This window comes from Acyrthosiphon pisum, chromosome X, assembly GCF_005508785.2.
Source record: "Acyrthosiphon pisum isolate AL4f chromosome X, pea_aphid_22Mar2018_4r6ur, whole genome shotgun sequence".
Lineage (NCBI taxonomy): Eukaryota > Metazoa > Arthropoda > Insecta > Hemiptera > Aphididae > Acyrthosiphon > Acyrthosiphon pisum.
In genome coordinates, this window is record NC_042493.1 from 63,152,949 (window position 1) to 63,169,922 (window position 16,974).

The 16,974-nt window shown below is 26.3% G+C and overlaps 1 protein-coding gene across 3 annotated transcripts in view; it reads right to left on the reverse strand.

Moving 5' to 3' along the window:
• Window positions 1–1,663: 1,663 nt before the first annotated feature.
• LOC100168655 (scavenger receptor class B member 1) overlaps window positions 1,664–16,974 on the reverse strand; it is a 41,979-nt gene continuing 26,668 nt past the window's right edge. For all 3 annotated transcript variants that reach the window (XM_001949997.5, XM_029488132.1, XM_029488134.1), the window contains 9 exons: window positions 13,064–13,155; window positions 10,244–10,407; window positions 7,425–7,566; window positions 5,672–5,872; window positions 5,151–5,388; window positions 4,918–5,076; window positions 3,299–3,417; window positions 3,084–3,209; window positions 1,664–2,067 (listed from right to left, as the gene is read on the reverse strand). In XM_001949997.5, coding sequence (XP_001950032.1) covers window positions 1,864–2,067; window positions 3,084–3,209; window positions 3,299–3,417; window positions 4,918–5,076; window positions 5,151–5,388; window positions 5,672–5,872; window positions 7,425–7,566; window positions 10,244–10,407; window positions 13,064–13,155 — 1,445 coding nt within the window. In that variant the 3' untranslated portion in view covers window positions 1,664–1,863. The remainder of the gene's footprint in view (window positions 2,068–3,083; window positions 3,210–3,298; window positions 3,418–4,917; window positions 5,077–5,150; window positions 5,389–5,671; window positions 5,873–7,424; window positions 7,567–10,243; window positions 10,408–13,063; window positions 13,156–16,974) is intronic.

A 16,974-nucleotide genomic window follows, 5' to 3' on the forward strand; every position in this document is an offset into this window, starting at 1 on the left:
TGATTATTATTAGAAACATGTACCTAAGTAATAAGGCAATAATATTGTTATTAGTTGTCATTGAATAAGTTAGTACTTACCCATACATTTATAAAATATGAATAGTATCATAATTTATAATAGTATATTAGTTATAATTTATAGTATTATTTTTTGGTACTAAAGATTAAGAAATAATACCACAACTGAAGAGTTCAGTGCAACAATCAGGTAGGTATGTCCACTTTTCATAATTTATTGTTCAGTAGAAGAAAAAGCCTTTAATTCATTATTATTTTTGATAACTTATACGTTTATAGTGAAAACGTTTGTAGTTACTAACTTTTCTCTTTATTTAAAGATATTATGTATTTAAATTACTTTTTTAGTAACTCATAGGGCATGGACAGTTATTAATATAATTTTATTAATTTCATTTTTTGTCTGAGTGTAAAGCAAAATGATCGAAAACACAAGGAGCTAGAGGCATTGGTGATCGAGCGTAGGATTTTTATTTGAATGAATAAATTTTGTTTAGGTTGGATTTTTTGGCATTACTCAGAGTTGGATGCCATATTATGTGCTCCCCTTGCAATTGCTTAAGCAACTTTATAATACTTGTAAATACTATTGTTTGATCAGTTGAATTATTTTTAAGTCAAGATATAAAAAGTCGATCTGGTGTATTGTAGACTGTAGGTTTAGAGTGTACCTCATAACAGATTATAGAAAGTTATAATTTACAGTTTGAACTATAGTTAAAATTTCCAAGACGTTAATTTTTAAACCATAAAAACCATCTATAAGTTATTACATATACTACGCCTTGTTTGAAGAGTCCTGGTGCCAGTTTTTTAAATTTTCCACAATTCTAGAAAATTTGGAAATTAAATTTTTTATTTTAGTTGTCACCTCAATTATAAGACTTTTCCACTAACCAGTAGATAGTAACCCGATACCTAATTAGGGAGGGGGGGTTGATAGGATGTATTATATCGAAAAAATGACTTTACAGGAATAACTCTCAAGCTTTGTAAAATTGTCGGATTTTGATGACTATCTTTTTATCTGAAAGAAGAAGACTTCCTACAGCCCGCATCGATCTCTGATTTTATATTTTATTTCAAATAATTGTATTAAAAACAATTTGTAAAAAAAATGCTTTTTATCTTGTATTTTTTTAGACATATTATAAAGCTTGAGAATAAAATATTGAAAAACAGAGGTTGGTGCGGAATGAAGAATATTTTTCTCCAGCAATTAGAAAAAAATTATGAAATTTGGTTGATTCTACAAGACGGTACGTTATTCCCACAGAGTGTATTTTTGAAGACAAAATGGAATCAGCACCGGGCGCCTCAATTAGACTGATAACTGATCAGTTTCTTTTTATTGTATTTTAGGTTCCTGCTTTTGGTTGACTTCTACTTTATTTTATTCCAATAGTATAATTGTCCCAACAGTATAATCGTTTTAATATTTAATCCCTTCGGCCTTGGGTCTTATGAAGAGAGATAAGAAATTGCAATAACCATTGGAATACATATAGTTACATCATTTAAATATCATTGCTTAATATATATTTTATTGTATAATTCATTACAACTATATATCATGGAAATGACGTATGTGTACATAATATACCTATATCATATTATTTTATTAACATACAATATTAAGTTTATGGTGAAAAAAGATGATTTTTATTAGGTACTTATAACAAATTTGTCAGAACATATTTATGAATAAACACGTTTGACAAAATACGATGAACATAAAATGATAAGAAATAAAATTTAAATACTTAAAATTATGTGTATGAATAAATTATATAAAAAATAAAATTTTGACATTTTCTTCGTTGATAGGTTTCTACAAAATGTATTAGCTAATTGATGGCAAGAGATCCAAAGAACTATATGAGTATAGTGGTTTTTTATAACCAAATACTGCATCAAATATCGTTTTGCCGATCATTGCCAATCCGGCTATCATCATGACGATGCTCCCGATCGATTGCGTGCACGGCAAAACGTTAACGGTAAAATACATTAGAGTTGTTATGTACCAAGGTAAACCCACTTGATTCTGAAAAATAATAATTTTTATTCTCGTGAGTTTTAAGTATAGGTACTTGTGCCTGCAGTATTATGATAACATTTCAATAGTAATTACATTTAGAACTAATTTAAAATATGTACAAATTGGCAAATAGAGCAAAAATATTCTAACCAGCTTGATTAAAAAAATACAAATATATTTATATAAAATAAAAAAATCCATCAAATAAATAACGATCTAGTTTATCTAGAACTGATAAATATAATTGTATGATTGCATTTCCATATTGTACTTCTTAAACATCAGGTAATATTGAAATTAGTTTCTCTATTTCCCTGAATATCAGGTATACCTACTAAGTACTAGAATATACGAAAAAGTAAACTTATAAGAATATAATGCATTTATACTTTAACAAGGAACTACACTCATTGATCTCAAAAAAAAAAAAACAAAAAACAATAAATGATGACCAAATAATACGTAAAAAATGTATTAATTTTACAAATATTATTACTATTTTTAAATTTAATATATAGGTAATCTGTGTGAAAGAAATATCGAAAAAGTGCGTAACACAGGTATTTACATATTGGAAACAGCATAATAATTAAAATTAAAAAAATACTTTCATAAGTCATTATTTTAGTTTGGTATTTAAATAATGATGCATAAAAATTATATTTTAAGTTATAGTAGGTACCTATATCGAATTTTATGTAGATACAGGTTCGTATCTAGGTACCTGGTATCTAAGTTGTATATATAATAATATCTGATTCATTCCAAAAAAAAAAAAAAATATTGATTATTATTTTATGAGATGTCATATTTTATCAATGACGACGGAGTTCAATGAGAGTATATGATTTATTTAAATATTGATAACTTTTACTACCTATCAAATAACAAAAAGTTTAGAGAGCTACCGCTAAAAATATTAAAAAATATTAATGTATCTAAAATATTGTGTGTCCAAAGTTTGAAATTGATCATAGTACAGGATTGAAGATTACTTAACGTAATTACATTAGATTACTTACATATTCTGCCCAAAACATTGGTATTGTCATATTACTGAATTTGTCGATGTTTGCAAATCCACTCGTGGGATGCATGACTAGATTGCTTTGGCTACGAGCTCTGCTTTCGACTGGAACCCCTGTTAACTATTTTAAATACATTTTATACTTGGTTCAAAGTTTTAATATAAATTCCAATAAAAGTAATTTGTTAAGTCTAGACTCAAGGTACATACTGGTTCGACGATTAGGTACGAGCCATGATTTTCTTCAGTAGGTTTTAATCCTGATATTGATTTTACTAGTGCTTGATCACCATTGAGGAAATGAGGAAATGAAGCTGCAATAGGGAAATCTGTAAAGATAGAAACAATTCCATGTTTTTTAGACAAACATTTGTGGTTTTTAAATAAAATGTAATCGTTTGTTATTTTATTGAAGCTGCACTTTTAACACTTAGTTTATAATATATTGTATTTCAAGCTATAATTTTATTTGCCAACTCAATTTTGTTTAATCTAAATCACAGGCTAAGATTAAATTTAGTCCTTGATCTAATGCTAGAAATAGATTTAATAAAATATAATTTTAAATGTTTACAAAAAAATTACTTAATTTAGGTATAATTATAAACGCAAAAAAATATGTAGCATGCATCCACAATTTCATGAATCAACATTCCAATTTCCAACTGGTACATAATTTAGTGTTATTGTATTCGTGAATATTATAAAATAAATTAAAAATAAAAATTAGTAGGTACATCAATTCACTCTTATTCAAGTATTTATTAAAGTAAAAATATGAATGAATAAATTTAAAAAATAGCTTTATATTTTTTTCTCTACGGTATTAATTTTATCTTAAGCAAACATTTACGTAAATAGAAATATTTTATGAGCCAAATAATGTCATTGTTTAAATAACTGTGAACGTCATTGTATAGGTATTTACGTTTAATTAACAAATTTATTTGAAAAAGAGAAATTGATCAATGTATGGTATGATTATTTTTAAATGTACTCACCCTTTTTAAAACTCGACAATATTACATAATACATTAAAAATTTGCAATAATATTGCCTTAGAGAACGATAAATGTCAATTATTATGACATTTCATTAAAATTATTTGTCAAATAAAAAAAATCCTAACCCAATACTATACCCTCACAAACAACGTTACAGTGTCAATATTTTTTACGTCTTTCTACTAAACACTATTATCCACGCCTATTGATTAATTTATGTAATTAGTGTGCAGTGTGCTAAAAATGAAAGCCAGTAAAATAGCATATGCTATTGGTGCCTATATAATATGATGAAAATTAGTAATACCGAATATTTATACAAATTTTAATTATTGTTTAGTATTACACTGCGTTTCATCATACATAGCATAATATGCTCTAAATTTTCAAAATTTAATATTTTAATTAATACATATACATATATATATATATATAACTTTATTTTTTTATCTGGTTATGACAACATATTATATAGTTCAAAATTAATTGTTAAGGCTCATATGGTGTTATGATTTATTTAATGAGACGTTTCGTGTCGAAATTAAACCGTGAATAATATTGCTAGGACCCGGATGGGTGAATTAATTCGCTATTTCGACACTAGGGAATGGAATTATAATTATAGCTTACTTGTTCAGGCCTTAATGAATATGTGCAGTTAAAAAAATATGGATTATAAAAATTATTAGGGTTTTTATAAATATTTTAATTTATTTGATTTGTATATCTTTCCATTTAACGTTAAATTTAATATGGCACAAGAATCTATAATTTTATTTTTTTTTGTTTAATTTAAATATAATATTTCAATTTTCAATTACGTACCATAATAACATGGTGATACGTCAGAGAGCCCAGAAAGGAGAGGAGTTGATTTTGGATTATGAAAACAGTCTTCTAAGCTTGGGTCGGTTTGTGGATGAGAAAATACATTCTTTGGGAGAATAAACTTGTACATTGTCATGCCCGATTTGGTCACCTCATCTTAATAAAAAAAAAATGTGTTGAAGTTAATACTGTTGATTACAAGTAAATGTGTTAAGATTATCAGCACGCACTTTTGTATTTTAGTGGTGTCACTCGGCACATGGTTTTTCTCAAGTACTTCAATGTGTCATTTTTTGATACAAACTGATGGTACGTAACACCTTCAGAAGAACCCTGTACACTATCACACTTTGAATCCTCCCAAATTCCAAGATTTGATTTACCATGATACTTATCTACCGTGAAGAACCTTCGCCCGTTTTCCGGACCCATGAAAACGGTAACTTCGTCAGTAAACTTGTTATAAATCTGAAAACAAGTACAGGTTGGAAAAGCAAGTACAGAAGTTTTTACTTTTTTTAAGGATATTTAAGCTTAAAAATAAAAAATACTACCTACCACTGAAAATTGCAAACGTTTGTTAAACATTACATTTATAATTGTGTTATTTATTTATGTACCATAATGAATGTAATTAATAAGCATATGTATTAGGGTACCTAATACTATTATATAATATAATGTACATAATATATCACCTATTGAATGCATCAACTTATTTTTGTTTTAAAAAAAAAAAAAAATAAATTACCTGGTATAATATACCCATATTTTCTTCAGGAACTAAACCAGGCATCATCGTTTTTGCTTTCTGGACTAACGGGTCAGTTAAATTCCATAAACAATCATTAATAGATGTCTTAATAAACATTTTCGTATCCAACATTTCCATCATTAATTTGAACCCATACCTAGTGAAATAAGAAGCATCCCATAAATATGATGCCATGCCCTATGAAAAAATAATAATAAAATAAAAATTAATATTTGGTAAAAGTCATGTCGTAGGTAATTAATTTTTTTGTATATCACAATAAAAATAAATTGTTTGCTAATTAAATATTGATATACCTAAGTAGTAAGTGTAATACTACTACAATTGAACAATAGAATATATTAATTAATCTTTAATCAACTTCCCTTATGAGTTATGAATGTTATTAACTTTATCATATTCAAACGCGATTATTATTTTTTAAAACTATTCATTAAGGGATAAATGAAATATTTTAAGAAAGTTATTTTAACTTGTATTAAATAATTATATTATGCCTATTTTTTTAAACGCAAAATGTTATTAAAGTATTATTAAATGTATTATAAATTTAGAATTTTCCGATAGCATTATAGAAGAATTTATATTTTCTTGTAAAATTATTAATTTGCATACCTATTCATTTAATGCCTAATTGTATTAAATTAGCTTAACTAAAACAAAAAACTTTTCTATGCTTATATATTTATAAGCTTAAAAATAAAAATCATTCAAACTTAATTTATAAAATCCATTATTCATATTAATTAATATTATAAAAAAGATAGATAAAATCATCGTTATAATACTAATAGGAACATTGCATCTTAGAATAAATCAAAACGTGCTAAGACTTTTCTCTAAAATTAAAATTATGACTCATTAAGGTTTTCTACAGAAAAATATTATTGGCTCGGAGATCCAAGGTTCTTGTAATTTCGAAATAGAATACTAACTTAAAAATTATCTATACACTTTTTCAAATCATTGATGAAAAATATACCCACTTTTTAAATTTTAAAATGTATTACTTATATAATTGATCATTAAAATATAAAAATCTTAACCATATTTTCGAGGAAAATAATGTCTTTACACTAAAAAAAATAAGAATTCAATGAATAAAAAAAGTATAAAATGTTGTGAAGTATTTATTAAATTTTTTTTTTCATTTAAAATTAAATATTCAACATACGTTGAAACAATCAAATTAATAAATACAAAACAAATTGAACCTTTAAAAATGTTGAGTATAACACAAATATGAGTAATTTATTTAAAAATAACCAATTTGATCTATATTATAATGTCGACAGCCCATATACATTTATAGGCAGCTCATACGCTCTTATAGTCGTATTCTATGTTGAGCTGCCTGTATTTCTATGACCTCCGAACCGACAATTTTATAATACTTAATAACTAATAGGTAAGTATTTATACTAAACCTCGTAAATAAAAAGTACTAGTGAATTAATTTAATTAATTTTGTGTAAAATTATTATAATTATTATTCTGAATATTAACATAAATCGTGATATTAATTTATAATAATTTATAGGGATTTTTTGTGGTTTTCCTAAAAAAAAAAAACATGTTTATTGATGATTATACGAGGATTTTCATCTCATAACCGATGTAATTAAATTTAACGTAATATGGAATGAGTACAATGGTGTTCATCGCTATAATTACAATAATATTAAAATTATGCACGTAATCAATTTTTCACATTATTTTCATTACGTACCAACGCGGCAAAGTTGGGTAGTATTAAATTAGCGTCCAAACTGATGTTTGTCATTTCTGGCAAGAACACGGCTGTTCTCGTGGCCACATAAGTCATTGTACCGTTGTCGTTGAATCTAACATCACTGTGTCGTAATAATTCTCTGGAAGCAAATCACATAAAATAATATCCTGTAAACGTCAGTGTATAAATAATGAATTAGCAACAAATCATTCTTAGATGGGAATATGCATTTAATGGTTACGTGTATAATGCTGTATGAGCACACGCAATATTGTATAATAGTGTTAACACTTATCGGAAATCAAAATATTCCACTTCAACACATACCTAATTAATGCATCAACAATTTAAACGATTGTTATATTCTTGTGAAGATGATTATATTGTGCGCAATTATATAAAATGGCGCACGCGGAACTTGGTCGTCGACGTTTAAAAAATAAATAAACAAACAACCGCGAACGTAATTTATTTCGAAAAAAAATTCTTTAAATTAATTAAATACTTGTTGTATCTCGTATATTTGTAGGTAATTAAGAAATATATTTATGTATATGTATGATAAATCTGTTTCGCACCGGCTATTATAATAACGAACGTAGCACTATTTTTTTTATACTTTAGATGATTCTTAGACTCTATGGAATACGAATTAATCAATTAATATATACATATTTTCAATACACACAAAATCGTATACTATACATTAGAGGTGTTTTGTCTATCCAAAATATATTTAATAGTACCTACATGTTCACTATATATAGTATATTCTACATAAAATTCGTCGTTTATATTTGTTAATATGTTCACAATTTTGATACATATTATAAGTAGTATTAAAAAAAAAACATTACAAATTTAATATTTTCACCAATTCCACACAGTAAGTATCCAAATGATAAATTATAAAATCATTATAGGTGCTATTGTTACCTATATTTAAACGTATATGTATTGAGCATTAATAGTCGTATATGTATCAGTGCACATTAAGTTGAGGAAAATTTATGTTGGAGCAATACATAAACATTATTAGAATTCAAATTTGGTTGAGAAAACATTATTATGTAAATTACTATTTAGGTACCGTAGCTACAAAAAAATGTATAATGATTAATAAACATTTTCTTACATACTTATTAAATTATTAATTTAACATGACGTATAATTAATTAAATACATATTAATTTATTTAAAACCTTAGTCGGTAATATTATTAGTATATAGGCTAAACGAATATTATTAATCAACGTATAAAACTAGGTTAAGGCGTTGAGCTATATGATAAATTATAAGATACAACACACAATTAGTATTAAGACGGAAAGGAGTTCATCGGTGATAGTGTGATATGGTCACTGTGAAACCAAACAGTAATAAGGTGTTTGTATTATTTTAATTGTGTGTGTTTTGTTTTATTAGTGCATGGTGATCGAAGTAGGTATACGACACGATTATGAACCTACATCACTATTAACTAATAGAACTCGATGAATAGAAAATTGATGATAAAGATAAATTAAACCTGAAAACATCTCAACCACCACCTAATAATAATACATTGTTGTAAAAAAATTGTTTTATGGCCAAAAATTCGTTTTTATATTATTACCATGATGTTGAATGTGGGTATTGTTAGTTGTTTGTCAATAAATAATTATAAGTATACATTTTTAACATTGTTCAAGGGCTTCAAGACTATAAATAAATAATAAAACTATACAAAAGAAATATTGAGTTTACATTCAATATTTTATTTGTTTTCAAACCTACGATGAATAAATACTAATAAAAATAAAAATATATATAGGTATTCATTATTCGGTACCTACTAAATACGTTCAATGACAGTGTGTAGCCATGTAGTTACATGTAATGAGTACTGCCAATAAAAAGATACCTGCACGGCTGCACCAATAGATTATGTCTATTTGGCTTTGAATGTTATCACTGCATTGTCTCCATAGGTGAGACGTTACGACTTAAACGTTTGTATAGTCTTAACATTTGTTTTACTATCGATTGTTATTTGTTTAATATATTGCCGGTAGGTATCTGCGATAGGTACATACTATATCATTAATTTTAATATTGTACCTAGGTACTCATCCATTACATATTATTGCTGTTACAATGTGTATATACAAATTATTAATTCCATATAGTTAAAATGTCATTAGATAGCTGTACAAACAAATCAATTAGACGCCCGAAAATCATGTAAGTTAATTAATTTGCAAAGTGGTCACCGCGGTCAGTGCACTACGCCACATTGGTTTGAAGTCATAAAATTGATTCTTTATTAGTTATAACTAGTATCATTTATTGATTAATATTTATGTTTTTCAGCAGATTGTATGTTTGTTATTTTTAAGAATCAATTAAAATAAAAAGAAATACCCATACTTTCAAATCATAGAAATTATTTACTAATTTATTAAACAATGCGTAATAATTTGACTTACATCGTAAGATGATATTTATTAATTGTAAGATTATTAAATGTTTACGTAATAATATACTTATTCAATTATATTTTGATGGTTCCTGTTGAGTAATAAAATTTAAAACTTAAAACGAGCCTAGCTTAGTTTTTATTTAACACGCAAATTTTCTTTGACACTACAATATTCATATACATAACGTTATATGACTCTACATATATTCCATATGATATTATCAAAACAATTAAGTCTACCTTTGTTATATGAACATTTAAAATTTCTTTCTTTCTTGGTTTTAAAAAATATGTGCTATTTTTGTTGCCAATTTATATACAATTTAATGATTTTCTAATAGATATTGTTGCTCACCTGAAAACTATAGGACCGATTTCGTTTAGCTCCAGTTTACTATCGATTCCGTGCTCAAATCGTTCACTGTTTGTTACGTTAAATAGGTACACTCTGAGCAAAACCTCATCAGGAGGATTCTTCCACCATTCGTATGCTGGCAGACCACGAACCATTTTCAGTCTCTAAGAAATCAAAAATAAAATACAGTATTATTTTTACTATAATATATATATATATATTTTTGTATATAACTGTAACGTTTACAGTGCACACTAACTCTATTAATAATATAATAATACTATTCATTATTTACTTTGAGAAATAGAAGACCTACACACAAACACAAATCAAAACTAAATTGTAAAAAACAATAGCTCCTTTGTAAATTGTAACCATACAATTATAGTTATTATTTTGTAAATTATTTAATGTGTTTCTTGAAAAGATTATTACTACCTTACTTTGGTCATTATTTAGTATTTACTTTAATAAACTCAATTTATAATGTATTATTTTTAATCACATATATTTAAAATAAATAAAACTTAATTTAATGAGTTATGGGAACGCAATTCGGAACCAATTTTAGGTTAAACTTTGAAATGCCTATCTTTGTATAATTGTCCTTGGAACAATTTCTACTGAAGGCTTAGGTAAATGTTTTGAATTCCTACAGGACAAAATGATGACGAATGAATGACATAATTTGTACGAGTGAATTGGAGTAGTCATTATAATGGAGCTAAACACGAAATGTCTTTTAATGTAGTTTGGCAAGTTCGTTGACTTTCGGTATATGTGTATAGATCGTGATATGTATAATAGTGATTTATTATCATTATAAACCTAAGACTGGTGGCAAATTATTTATACAACACAAAAATAATGTAATTTTGTTTTACTTAATATATTATATTACAGCAAAATGATTAACAAATGATTGTTGTACGTCGTTAACTGCGGTGTAGGATTTATATTTTATACATCACTTTTGTATTGTATTATAATAAATGATAGGTACCTACATGGCTATATTTATTGAGACGTACCTACATTTTATCAATGACTTTAATGCTTTATTGACAGACGTATACAACATATAATAGTAAGAGTATACATTATACAATATAATTCGTACACATCAAAAGTCATTCAGAAACTAAAACTCAAATCAAAATTAACAAGGCTATATTATATAGTTTGCTCTATATAATATTATACACTATACATATATTTAGTATAATGTAGTATGCTGTATGTACCTTATAAACGAGCTAAACGTTGCTATGTATAGTAATAATAATATGTACCTATATCATTAAAATAAATTACACAATAGTACAATAAATATATATATTATAACAGCTGACTAATATTCCAGTTTAGCCGATCCAATATAGCTGAAGTTGAAGTTGTAGTATAGTAGTCATATAAGTAATACCTATATAGTAAAGTAGTAAAAGGTAATGGTATCGGTGGTGGTGTAGTAGTGTATTATAATACATATAGGTAATACTAGTACTGAATTAACAAGACGCCTGTGGGCAATACAGGTTTTCTTTCGATAAAATAAAAAAAATGTATGCCTATATACATATTAACGAAATAGAGAGGAAAAATATTCGGTTACTTTGATGTATTCAAGACATCTTCGACGGATTATCGTTGGGCTGTTAACATGTTTTAAGCTTTAACGTCTGTCGTAACATAATATACATATATAATATAAATGAATATTTTATTACGTTGTGATTCACATAGGACGTGTTTCACATTATAGTGCATGCAATATATTCTAAACACGCCACGCTGTCTGCTGCACATTCTGCAGTGGACACCAGCTGGGTCGGATTTTCGTATGGAACGACTATAGTAGGTAATATGCATAGCGGTAGTGTTTATATATATATATAGTAAATAATATAAATATCAAATTGATTAGGATCCTACACGTCTTTAATCTCATATAGGCGTGTACTAGTCGAATATTAAATTAATGCATGCCCATTAAAATAGTGAAAACGGTCGTCCGAAGATCGAATAACAAGAAAATTTTCTAAAAAGTGGTGTTACTAAAAAACATCACTGTGCTTAATTAATGCATGGTGTGCTAAACCTCAGGTATAAAATATACGATTCACGGAAGAAATACTGGGGAATTACTAGAATTTATTTAAAAAACACTTAACATTTCATTTTTTAAGCTAAAAATATGTGTTTTTTTAAAATAAATTTGAGGTTTTGATAATTTCCAATGACGATGCTTTTTTTATAGTAATAAATATTAATGTTATAGTAAAGTTATAACAGGGGTTATAACCAGGTATTAGTTACAATAATTTTCAAGTAGTTATAGTATGATATAAGTAAAATAAAATAGTCTTTTGAATCCTTATTACATATTGTAATGGTAGTTATTTTAAATTTAAATATTATATTATTCCACTGCCGCCGGTACCCACTAAACACCCATCCACCATGCAAAAAATTATATAGCTTTTGCCACAAATCTTCAATCTTGAATTTATGTAAAAAGCCACATAACGATCTTCCAAAATAGCCTGTAAATTAGTCATTTATTTTATTCAGAACACAAACTTGGTGTTGTTAAACATTTTACATTCGTCGAGACTTCGAGTACCTATTCAGTGGAAAAATCAATATTACACAACCAAACATTGTTAAAGATAATTTTTCACTTATTTTATTTTCCATTTACACAATGTATCAATATTTTGGTTTAGTATGTTTACAAGTAGTGTCTTCCTATATAGGTAATACGTGTTCCTATCTAAAATTCTAAAAGATAACAAAATAACTAATAATAATAGTACTTACCTCATTCATTAATATGTTAAATGGTGTATATACTAATGTAATACTGCCCACGAGGAATAATACTAATGCTGAGAATATGTAGAACGAGTTTCCTGAAAATAAAACAAACATTTCAATATTAGTCAAATGAATACACGGTGTTCATTTTAAATTGTAATGTCAGACATTGTCAGTCATTGGCGTTTGTTTTAAGGTGCGAGTGGTATTATATAATATATGGTTGAAGTTGAAGAGGAAACTATATCTATGTCGTATGTATAACCACTATAATCCAACAATAATATCTTTGCCGTCGAACTAAAGAAGCTCGGACGATTCCCCCAGGATGTGTAGTTTAAGGTACCTACTTTATGAAGTAAAATACTTTAAGTCTTCAAACGACGAATATAAATAAGTAAAGATAACCAATTAAGTTATGTTTTTCTCCTTGATAATTTATTATATTAATCCACCTTACATTAATTGAATTTAAATATATTTTTATTGTGAATGAAATAATAAATATTCATAAGTATTAAATGCTTCATGAAGTATTTATTACATCACGAGTTTTCAATCAACATGCGTGTCTAAGTATCTGAACGACATGACTTTTAAAGTATTAACCACCTCATAATATCTCGAAATTATCTATCATCTTATTTATATTATATTATATTATATTAAACTTCACACGGGAATGTCACTTCTTTAGTATTTTAATAGAAATATAATATGTTAAATTTAAGTTTTTTTTATATAAAATTAAATATTATAATAATATACCACATTTTTTGGTCATTTTTGATATTTATAAAAAATGAATATAATATATAGCTAAAATAAGCTGATATTCAACTTTGAATTAAATATTTCACAGGTCAATATTATTACACATGCATAATGTATACAATACTTTGCATTTGGTTACCCGGAACTCTTAAGTTTAAAAGGAATGAAGACATTCGTACTACCGACAATTTCGAGTTAGGCAGTTAGACGGAACTTTTTATCAAGAGTAGGTAACATGAGGCACTACAGTGCGCTTTCCCAATTCTGTTATTCCCGTTATTTATTTAGGTGTAATCAAATTTACTTATTGTACTTTTTTATGTTTAAGATTGACAATCACAATTATTCGTTCATAATAATAATAATAATAATAATAATAATAATAATAATAAATACAGTTACCAGAACTCCGTGTTATCAAGGTTCGGATTACTGATAGTCTACGATTCTATTGTGTAACAGACACCATCACATTATGTAAATTATAATAAGGTAATTTAATTTATGTGCATTAGAAAAATAAATTTCAATGGAGAATGATGGTACAATCAACCTTTAAAGTACCTACCTATATGTCATCTGACATCTGTCAATGAATGATAATTTCTATCAGTCCTATCACGTCGTCACGTTTCGTAAATATAGTTTCATGTTATCTTATTTATCGTAATATGTCGTATTTCCTTGTAAACAGAACGTAAATATTACGTAACTAAAAAAAAAAAGAACAATCATTTGTGTCAAATTATATTTGAAATACATTTTTTTCTTTTGCACAACTTTTACGAACATTTAAGACAGTTAATAACACCTATTTTATACGATGAAATTGATTTACATATTTTATGGCTAAAAATGTTTATTTCATTTTATTTCAGGTTTTTTATTTTGACTCACAATTTTGAAATGTGATCTTAAATCTCCCAATGTAAAAATAATAAAATGTATGATTAGTGTTATTATGTTAAAGTATTGGGTATCTGGAACTTTTATAATATAATCATTAATAATTATTAATATTAATGTTTAATATTTAAATATTATAATACGGGTACCTACAATATTGTTTCTCCAACTTGAAGAAGCCTGTAATACCTTCTTTATGCTAGTATTTTATTTTTTTTTTCATTTTTGTCTTCATGTTAATATTTTCATAAAAATTAATGTAAAATTCTAAATGCATTAATAAAGTAGGTATATAAACATGAACTGTATTTATCTGTACGAATTAATCAATGGAAAACGTTATTTACAATAAACGAGCGTTGGCGACTAAAATTCTTTTATTTCGTATTTAAATTAGTTTTTCGTTGTTATTTTTAGTTTTTATACTGTGTAAGCATAAATTTGGATTATATATTTTATTATATAGATGTTGGTAAGTACTTAATATCTCCATATTTTCAATAAAAACCTCTTTTGGTTTATTTGCGGTCAGTCAATTTAGAATTAGCTAAATACAAAATAATAATTTCTATTTTTAGTAATTCATTATATATATATATATTATATACACCATATGCGCCAGTGCCAAACAAATCATTGCATTCAAATGTCAAGCTAGATTTATAAATTTATTTTTACTATTATTTTACACATAGGTAATTAGGTACCTAAACATTTTTCTGATAATTTTCCCGATAACACAGTATCGCCAGGGACTTCACCCACTACTATAGGTGAAACTAAAAGGAAATTAAGGGGTCTGAGGTCCTAAACTATTTTTATAGAATCACCAAATATAAATTTTATGGTAAGTTACGAAAAATATTTTCTTCAAATTTAGACAGGTGTTGGGGAATTTTTACATAGAAAAAACATACAAATAAAAAATATGAGTGCTACAGCACTCCCCAAAAATGTGGTTCGGTCGCACCTTTAATACACCCACACAATTCAACAACGCATGCTATAATAAGAAACCAAATTTATAACAATAATAATCACGATATTTGAAATAAAATTGTATATGGTTAACAAAAAAATAAATATAAATAATGTTATAAGTTTGTTGTACCGTGAAAAATATACAACGCTAAGTAAAACAGTGAGCATAATGTATGATAATTATAGTTGACTTTTGAATGGAAAAATGTAATATTATAATAATATACCTATAATAGTAAAAATGAGTTTCTAATTAGATAGAACAATAATTATTTTCTCAAAAAAAAAAAAAAAACGATAAGTTAGAATAGTTATTTTTCAAAGAAATCTTTACTATGTACACGATGTAGTCGAAAGTAAAATTACTTTGAATTTATTAAGTATAGTATTAGAGGTTATGCACTATGCAACATTCCAATGTTGTTATTATTACAACCGCGTAAAATGTATAATTAAAATGTGTTGGTATGTGCATCCTATTATTATTATTATTATTATTATTATAACTTATAAGCAATGTTTTTTGAAAAAAAAAAATTATATCTAGCATGTTATTTGCCCTTGGCTAACATTTATACGTCGACGTTTCTTAATTACTTATCATGAGACGATTCCCATTTTGAAATTCCCTGCAATTGAGTTGGATCGTGGCATGTGCGGCACCTACATAGAGACCCGGGTTAATGGTTAACCAGGACCTGATGGCTGATACATTATAATATTATTATACTAATGAGTCATCAATTTAATGTCGAATAGTTGAATATTATATAATATACGATATTTAAATTGGTAGAATACAAATTATAGATTTGTACGATTATACGATTATTACAAAAGTAATAATCGTAGATAAAAACGATTTCAAACGTTTTCATTTATTATACTGATGTTTAAGAATTTTAGAAGTGCTGGAACTTTTGAACTGATTGCAAATTATTGTTGGATCGACATTCGACATGATGAAACCTAATGGTTTCGAATAAGTTACAAAATATAAACAGTATTATAATGGAACACGGTTATTGGAATAAATGCAAATACGACTAATTCAACTATTGTCTAAAGTGAAAACTGAAAGCCTATAGGTAGGTAAAAATATAAAATTATCAATTTTAAAATATTTAACACATGATCTTAATAGACTTTAAATCCATAAATTGAAATCGATAATATCAAATTAAAGCGTGGGAAAATTATACGAAGAACCATACAAGTCGCTACTATAATAAAATAATGAGCCAACGTGAATT